Source organism: Danio aesculapii, chromosome 15 (assembly GCF_903798145.1).
Source record: "Danio aesculapii chromosome 15, fDanAes4.1, whole genome shotgun sequence".
NCBI lineage: Eukaryota > Metazoa > Chordata > Actinopteri > Cypriniformes > Danionidae > Danio > Danio aesculapii.
In genome coordinates this window covers 45,051,535-45,061,254 of record NC_079449.1, presented here as the reverse complement: position 1 = coordinate 45,061,254, position 9,720 = coordinate 45,051,535, and the positions used below count along the sequence as shown (strand labels likewise).

At 35.9% G+C, this 9,720-nt stretch overlaps 1 protein-coding gene across 2 annotated transcripts in view; it reads left to right on the top strand.

Annotated features, from left to right (window-relative positions):
• The first annotated feature begins 2,520 nt into the window (after window positions 1-2,520).
• si:ch211-235m3.5 (BICD family-like cargo adapter 1) overlaps window positions 2,521-9,720 on the top strand; it is a 28,097-nt gene continuing 20,897 nt past the window's right edge. For both annotated transcript variants that reach the window (XM_056473742.1, XM_056473741.1), the window contains exons 1-2: window positions 2,521-2,839; window positions 5,200-5,415. In XM_056473742.1, the coding sequence (XP_056329717.1) occupies window positions 2,624-2,839; window positions 5,200-5,415 (432 nt within the window). In that variant the 5' untranslated portion in view covers window positions 2,521-2,623. The remainder of the gene's footprint in view (window positions 2,840-5,199; window positions 5,416-9,720) is intronic.

Sequence of the window (9,720 nt, the reverse complement as noted above, 5' to 3'; positions counted from 1 at the left end):
TTTAGGGCTGGGGGATTTGGCCTGAAATCAAAATCTTGATTAATTGAACATTTTAACTGGATTATATTTAATGAATGATTACTTCAGTTATTTATTTATTTATTTATTTTTGCCCTCATAGTTCACGGACAGGTTTTGTACAGTAAATATGCTCACAGCCTTTGGCGTGAAGCTCTAAATTGAGCTCAGATCCATTCTGTTTCCTCTGATCATTCTTGAAAATGTTTCAGCAGATTAATTGGAGTTCACCTCTGGTCAATTCGGTTGATTGGACATGATTTGAAAAGGCATACACCTGTCTATATAAGCTCCCAGGGTTGACAGTGCATGTCAAAGCACAAACCAAGCATGAAGACAAAGGAATTGTCTGTAGACCTTCGAGACAGGATTGTCTCGAGGCACAAGGCTGGGGAAGGTTACAGACAAATTTCTGCTGCTCTGTAAGTTCCAATGAGCACAGTGGCCTCCATCATCCGTAAGTGGAAGATGTTTGAACCACCAGAACTCTGCCTAGAGCTGGCGGGCCATCTAAGCTGAGTGATCAGGGGAGAAGGGCCTTAGTCAGGGAGGGGATCAATAACCTGATGGTCACTCTGTCTGAGCTCCAGCATTCTTCTGTGGAGAGAGGAGAACCTTACAGAAGGACAACCATCTGTGCAGCAATCCATCAATCAGACCTGTATGGTAGAGTGGCAAGGCAGAAGACACCCCCCGCCTGAATTTGCCAAAAGGCATCTGAAGGACTCTCAGACCATAAGAAACTAAATTCTCTGGTCTGATGAGACTAAAATTGAACTCTTAGGACTGAATGCCAGGCGTAACATTTGGAGAAAACCAGGCACCGCTCATCACCAGGCTAATAGCATCCCTACAGTGAAGCATGGTGGTGGCAGCATCATGCTGTGGGGATGTTTTTCAGCAGCAGGAACTAGAAGACTAGTCAGGATAGAGGGAAAGATGAATGCAGCGATGTACAGAGACATCCTGAATGAAAACCTGCTTCAGAGTGCTCTTGACCTCAGACTGGGGCGACGGTTTATCTTCCAGCAGGACAATGACCCAAAGCACAGCGCAGAAATATCAATGGAGTGGCTTCACAACAACTCTGTGAATGTCTTTGAGTGGCCCAGCCAGAGCCCAGACCTAAATCCTATTGAACATCTCTGGAGAGATCTGAAAATGGCTGTACACCGTCGCTTCTCATCCAACCTGATAGAGTTTGAGAGGTACTGCTAAGAGGAATGGGCAAAAATTCCCAAAGACAGGTGTGCCAAGCTTGTGGCATCATATTCAAAAAGACTTGAGGCTGTAATCTCTGCCAAAGGTGCATCAACAAAGTATTGAGCAAAGATTGTGAATACTGATGGACGTGATTTTTCAGGTTTTTTATTTTGAATAAATTTGCAAGTTAAAAAAAAAACTATTCACATTGTCATTATGGGGGATTGTGTGTAGAATGTTGAGGAAATGAATTTAGTCAATTTTGGTATAAGGCTGAAACAATAATGTGGAAAAAGTGAAGCGCAATCAATACTTTCTGGATGCACTGTATAGCCTATAATCATTTTGTCATCAAATGTATTGCAAAACACTGTTTTTGTCTTGTTTCCAGTCCAAATATATATACCAGTTTTATATATATATATATATATATATATATATATATATATATATATATATATATATATATATATATATATAACAAATTTTAAATCAAGAAGCATTTTCTAGACTAGTAAAAATGTTGCCTTGTTTTCATAAATAAATATATATATATGAAATATTTATTCTTTTTAAAATATTTGTCAAGTGATATTTATTGGAGCAAGTAATGTTTCGCAGTATTTACTATAATATTTTTTTTTCTTCTGGAGAAAGTCTTATTTTGTTTTATTTTGGCTAGAATAAAAGCAGTTTTTAACTTTTTTTTAAAACCATTTTACCATATTATTACATTGTCAGTATTATTAACCCCCATAAGCAATATTTTCTGATTGTCTACAGAACAAACCACTGTTATACAATGACTTGCCCTTCCCTAACTTGTCTAATTAACATAGTTAAGCCTTTAAATGTCACTTTAGGCTGAATACTATCTTGAAAAACATCTAGTCAAATATTGTGTGCTGTCATCATGGCAAAGATAAAATAAATCAGTTATTAGAAATGGGTTATTAAAATTATTATGACTAGAAATGTGTTGAAAAAAACCTCTTCTTTAAACTGAAATTATTGGCTGATTATTTAGCTTGTTTTAAGCAAAAACCCACTTCATTTTGACTTATTATTTCTGAAACCAAGCCAATGTTAATTACTTGTCCACAAAATGCATCTTGATTTAAGATCTTTTATATATTTAGACAAGAAACAAGACAAAAAACTCTTTAAGAAAAACTTTTTATACAGTGAACGTCTATACGACGTCTAGTAAACGATTAACCCGACGAATCACCTGAAAGCAACATGCAAGTCCAGCCCACTTTATTTCCCGTCCCCATTATCTGCCTTCAAACTAAACCACAAGTGACAACAACTCGACGGTTCACTTTCACAGGCATTCATGAAGACGTGAGGCTCTTTTAAAATCTTTTTCCATTGGGGTTGGAGAGACGATTATCCTACAATGGAAGTGACTGAGGATTTCTACATGTATGAGTTCAGCAATGCTGAAGATGATGCGCCGGTTTACCAGGACACTGAGGACTTGTTTGCAGCTCTTCGGCAAAAGGAGGATGAAGTTATTCTCGCTGCTCAGGTGGGAAACGCTTTGCTCGTGGAAAACAGACAGATGAAGGAAGAAAGAGACACCTTTCTGGAAAAGTACACACAGCAGCTTGAGGTGAGAGACGGCTGTAAAGTTCCCGCCGTCGCGTTTGTTTTTTTGGTCACACTTTACAAAAAAGGTTTCATTATATTTACTAACACGAACTAAGTATGAACAGAACTTGTCCAGCATTTATTAATCATAGTTCAACATTTACTAATGCATTATTAATGAACTTCATGTTCGTTAACATTAACGCACCGTGAGTAAACATGAACAAACAGCTGTATTTACATTAACTAAAGTTATTACTCATTCGTTCATTCATTCATTTTCTTTTTGACTTAGTCCCTTTATTAATCAGGGGTCGCCACTGCGGAATGAACCGCCAACTTATCCAGCCTATGTTTTACGCAGCGGATGCCTTTCCAGTTGCAACCCATCACTGGGAAACCCCCATACACTCTTGCATTCACACACACGCTACGGCCAATTTAGTTTACCCAGTTCATCTATATGTGTTTGGACTGTGTGGGAAACTGAAGCACTCATAGGAAACCCACACGATGAGAACATGCAAACTCCACACAGACATACTAATACTGTAATACAGTAATATATTAATACTGTAATAATTGTATTTTTTCTTGTTCATCTTTGTAAATGCATTAACCAACATTTAACTAATATAGCCTTATTGTTACCCTCATTTTAAGTATTTCACACTATTAAATACTGTACACATGTTCATTAATAGTTCATGTAGTAAATTCATTAACGTCTGAAGCCTTAATTTAACCTCCTAGGACTTGAGTGTCCACGCACGTAGACAGCACATTTTAGCTCTTAAGTAGCTATTTAAAATACTTTGAATGTTTTATATTTAGTTTCAGACACACAGTGTCATCCTGCAACTGTTTTGCAGCAAATGAAATGACCCAAACACTATTTTTAACTGTCCAAAATGGGGGGAAAACATTGTTTTACTCTCTGATAGTCAAAGCAAGTAAAAAAATCTATGTTAAATATGCATTAAAAAACATTCAGGAAAAAAAGTGTTCATGTAAATTCGGACCACGAGTCCACATATATGGAGATAATTGTTCCTCTAAAAGTAATCATATCAAAAGATGATACTTTTTTAAAATTCTAATTAGGTTCCAATAAGCCCAAATAGCAAAGAGAAATAAAGAATGCACGTAAAAAAACAGCTTGGGCCTTAAGAGGTTAAAGTGTGACCATATTAGGCTACTTTATGAAATCTGATCATTTGAGTGTCTTTAACCCTGACATTATGAATCTGCCTTCCTTTAGTCACCCTCATGTTGTTTCAAACTTGTACAACCTTCATCTGCCAAAAACAGTATAGACTAAACAGTTTTTGAAGGTTGCTAAAGTCTAAATAACATTTGATCGCATTTACTCATGGCCTACTGTGCTCTTAAAGCAATTGCATGGTTCCACACAATTAATTTACGTAACTCAAATGAATAAATTGAACATTAGTTAATGGATTGAACATAAAACAATTAAGTTGTCCTGAAAAAATTTTGTTTCAGCTTATTTTTTGAATAAGTCGTTTGAACATCTTATTTTATGAGTGCATACTCAAGTTCAGACTGGAGAGAACTGCTGTTGTTGTGCCTTTTTTCGACACCCTGCCAAATTGTTACTTGTATATTATTACCGGCATCACGGTGGCGCAGTGGTTAGCACAATATCCTCACAGCAAGAAGGTCGCTGGTTCGAGCCTCGGCTTGGCATTTCTGTGTGGAGTTTGCATGTTCTCCCCGTGTTGGTGTGGGTTTCCTCCGGGCAGTATAGGTGAATAGGGTAAGCTAAATTATTCGTAGTGTATGGGTGTAAATGAGTGTGTATGGGAGTTTCCCAGTGTTGGGTTGCGGCTGGAAGGGCATCCGCTGCATAAAACATTTGCTGGATAAGGTAGCGGTTCATTCCACTGTGGCGACCCCAGAATAATAAAGGGACTAAGCCGAAAAGAAAATGAATGAATATATATATAGACTTTTTACTTTATATATATATAAGTCTAATATTATATTTATAAGTAGTAATTTAATAGTAAATACACTTAAAAATGTTTGTTTAATATGGTAGGGTTGTATATTAGTATTCAACTGTATTACATAGACAGGCATAGCCATTTGAGTTCTGAGTAAGCCAAATAGGCTCAACCCACCTGTTTACTGTAGTAAAAAACACTTTCTATATTCAAGTGCATTGTATTATTAGTTTATTATTATATAAATAAACTGCCAAGTTTAAAAAACTATTGTTAACTAAAGTTAAACTATTATAATTGAATTGTTCGCCACAAAACTAATGAAAATCCACTCAAGGTAATAAAATCAATATGGCCAGTTTTGATTTTATGTATACTTTAAAGATGTCCGGCTTGGATGTTGTGTCCCCAGGAGCTCCAGCAGAGCAGGTATGAGCTGCAGGTGAAGCTGGAGAACTGCCAGGCTCAGTGGGAGAGTCAGGTGTTGGAGCTGGAGCGAGACGTGCAGGAACTGCAAGCGCAGGTGGTGAAAATGAAGCAAAGTCTCCATGAGGCTGAAATAGAGAAGAGCAGACTGAAGCAAGAGCACGGCGAACAGTGCCAGAGACTCCGACAGCAACTGCAGAGGGTCAGTCACGTACTCTACACCAGGGGTGGGCAACTCATTTTCACAACAGGCCAAATCAGGGAAACTGGGGTGGTCTTAAAGGGCTAAATAAATATAAATTATATAAAAAAAAAATTCTTTTTCAAATATGTCTTAACTGGAGGTTTTTTTCACAGTATTTCCTATAATATTTTTTCTTCTGGAGAAAGTCTTATTTGTTTTATTCAAGTGGCAACCTCCCGCTCTCCCTCGGGAAGCCAATACGGAAGTAACTGAAACTGCAATTCATCCAGATTGCGCTAGTCCTGGCTCCATAATAGAGCAAATTGCAATTGAGCCCACTGTTAGAATGGCCAACTTTACAGCAGAAAAAAAGGTGTTTACAGCCTGGTACAAAGAACGATTTTGGTTCATATAGCTATTATTACCCTTCATGACAACTGTGAGGGGGTGATTTTTTTTATAACTCATCCATTTCCTTTATATTAGGTTATGTTAAGTTTGCATAATTAAGGGCGTGGCCACTTGAGTGACAGCTAGGTCTCGCTGGTCGCCGTCACTTCACCTCAGCTGAATCCGGCAGATTAGCCACTGATCTCGGCATATTCATCGTATTTTTGTGTTGTTTTATGTGGCTTTACACAGTCAGCTGCCTTTTGGGATTATTTCTTACAATTATCAGACGATATGAGATGCTGTGTGCACTTAATTGTGCTCACAAACCATTCATGTGGCCTCCGTTTCCCATCTGAGTAAAGTTATATACTTGTATACCATCTCTATAAATGTATTTGTTTTATTTAAGATCATTTATCATTAATATTTTTCTTTAGACCCATAAAGCACTCCAGAATCTGACAGATTGATTAGCTGTAGACTCTAGAACAGTCATCTGAAGCGTTATCATACAGTGTTATGCTGGAGTTCATCAATAGTCTTGCATTTACTAACACACACTATATCTGAAGTGTTTGGAAGTAATTCGCGTTTCCACCTGTAGAAAAACGTCATAAGAACACTGCTTAGTGGCTCAATGTATTACAGCAGTGTTTTTACAAGTCTAAACACTTTATTGATATAGTGTACAGCCAAGCACATGTGGTCAGAACACAAGCGAGTCGCAGGTAATAAAGTATCAAGCGTTTCTCCCAAAGTAAAGTCTGTCTGCCAGGTCTAAGCAAAGTGCCAGCAGGTGTCTGTAGCTCCGCCCACTCTCCGCCTCTTTGCCCTTGTTTGGTATCCCGCCATGGGTGCGATGACAGGCAAACAAAATGGCGACGGTTGGCCGCGCCTACTTGTAGCTTCTTTTGCAGTGTTCAGAAACCTATGGGTGACGTCACGGATACTCCGTCCATATATTTTACAGTCTATGGTTTTATTTCAGTGACAAGCTATATGTAGATACTATCTCTTTTTTTTGTCTCGTGAACACTTATGTTGTCTTATCTGTGCTCTGGATCTGCCGGTTTCTGACTGCTGACAATACTTTCCATGATCATAAATTCACAATGGTATGATAGTTTTATAGGGGTGCTCAAATGCTTATGCTGTAACTCAGCCAAAATATGGGCATGAAATGATTAAGTAGTGCATCATTTTCCCCTTAACAACAGTTTAAAATATGTCATTAACAATTGCATGGTCTCGTATCAAAGATGTTGAACATTTTTCCCCGATTCATATACAGTTGAAGTCAGAATTATTCGCTCTCCTGGGAATTTCTTTTCCCAAATATTTCTCAAATGATGTTTAACAGATTCAGGAATTTTTCACAGTATTTCCTATAATATTTTTTCTTCTTATTTGTTTTATTTCGACTAGAATAAAAGCAGTTTTTAATTTTTTAAAAACCATTTTAAGGTTAATATTATTAGCCCCCTCAATCAATATTTGTTTTGGATTTTCTACTGAACAAACCACTGTTATACAAGGACTTGCCTAATTAACCTAGTTAAGCCTTTAAATGTCACTTTAAGCTGTATAGAAGTGTCTTGAAGAATATCTAGTCAAATATTATTTACTGTCATCATGACGAAGATAAAATAAATTAGTTATTAGAGATGAGTTATTAAATCTATTGTGTTTACAAATGTGTTGAAAAAATCTCTCCTTTAAACAGAAATTGGGAAGAATATATAGGGGGGCTCATAATTCTGACTGCCGCTGTACATGATGGTCACGTGACAGTGTAGCAAATATATTTTAGTGATATATTATGATATATAAAGTTCTGAGCCTAAAATAAATCCTGAATTTTAGTCCTTGCACTAATAAAAACAAAACGGTGAGCAATAAATGTTCAGCATTGGTTAATTTGGTCACTTTATGTTAAGGTACAATTCTTGTGATGAACAAACCATTAACTAAGACTTGTACTTCAATAAACTACTAATTAGCTGCTTATTAATAGTCAGTAAGGTATTAGTTGGGTTTAGGTTTGGGCTTTGGCTAGGACATTTTCTTATATCCTTGTCTAGGATATTTTTTTAAGTGTTTATAAACAGTTTATATCTTATTAATAAACAGATAATAAGCAAGTAGTAAATGGTGTGAATTGTTACATAAACCAGTGGTTCTAAACCACCGGGCCGCAGACTGGTACCGGGCCGCACAAGAAATCATTAATTATTTCCGTTTTATTTATTATCTGTCAGTCTGAATGATGTTTTATTATGAACTTTTTTTTTTAAATGACCGTATTGAGCGCCAAAATTTAACCCACAAGCAGCAAAATTAACAAGAAACAGATGTCTTTGGAAAGTTTCTTTGCTAAAGGGAAAAAGGCCCAGGGAAGGACTCATGAATTCCCAAGGAATAGATCCGCAACCCATTTGTCAACAAATCAGGTGAATCCAGCATGTCTGTGCAAGAAGATCAGCTGCTGGAGATTGAAAATGATGGGGGCCTTTTAGGGGCCGTTTGCATATCGCTTGTCTAGAGTTCACGCAAGTTTGTTAATTCCAATTTTGGTCCAATTTATTTCCTATAATATTTTTTTCTTCTGGAGAAAGTTTATTTGTTTTATTTCGACTAGAATAAAAGCAGTTTTAAATTTTTTAAAATCATTTTAAGGTTAATATTATTAGCCCCTTTAAGCAATATTTGTTTTGGATTGTCTACAGAACAAACCACTGTTATACAAGGACTTGCCTAATTAACCTAACTTGTTTAATTAGCCTAGTTAAGCCTTTAAATGTCAATTTAAGCTGGATACTATCTTGATAAATATCTAGTCAAATATTATTTACTGTCACCATGACAAAGATAAAATAAATCAGTTATTAGAAATGAGTTATTAAATCTATTGTGTTTATAAATGTGTTGAAAAAATCATCTTTGTGTCAAACAAAAATTGGGAAGAATGTACAGGGGGGCTCATAAATCTGACTTCAGCTGGACATGATGATCATAGTGACAGTGTAGCGAATTTATTTTAGTGATATATTATGATATATAAAGTTCTATGCCTAAAATAAATCCTGAATTTTAGTCTATGCACTAGTAAAAACAAAACGGTGAGCAATAAATGTTCAGCATTGGTTAATTTTGATCACTTTATGTTAAGGTACAATTCTTTCAATGAACAAACCATTAACTAAGACTTTTACTTCAATAAACTACTAATTAGCTGCTTATTAACAGTTAGTAAGGTATTAGTTGGGTTTAGGTTTGGGCTTTGGCTAGGACCAGGGATGTAAATTAAGATCATACCTTATGAGTGCTAATAAACAGTTATATTTTAATAATAATAGCCAGAAGTAAATGGTGTGAATTGTTAATTACACTAAAATGTTTCCATTATACGTCATAATATGTATCCGTTAACGTCTGTAATGGATAAATACACAAGATCTATTTGTAAATCTATGAAATGACTAAGAAAACTCATCTTTTATGACAATTCTGCTTACTTTCCTCATATGTTCTAGTTAAACCATTTGAGATAAATCATGTGTGACTCATACAAAGGCAAATTATAGTTAAAACACAATTTAATTTTTATATAACACTAATTAAAGTTACATTTCAGCAGAGAATTATATTTTACATATGCAAAATGAATATTTTATGGCATTATCTCATTGTAATGTGATTTCTGTAATAAATAATTTTTTTATGGAAAGAACAATCCCATGAAGCATTGTACACCACATATAAAAAGTATTTTGAAGCTGTTTGAAAAGCTAAATTTGTCTCTTGGTGATTCTGCTCACAGAGACCGATTGGTGGAATTAGGGTAGGGTTCTGCACAGCATCATGGGTAACGCAGTTTTTCAGCCCACACTACAAAACCGTTTTAACAGTATTAAAAACAGCTATAACAAG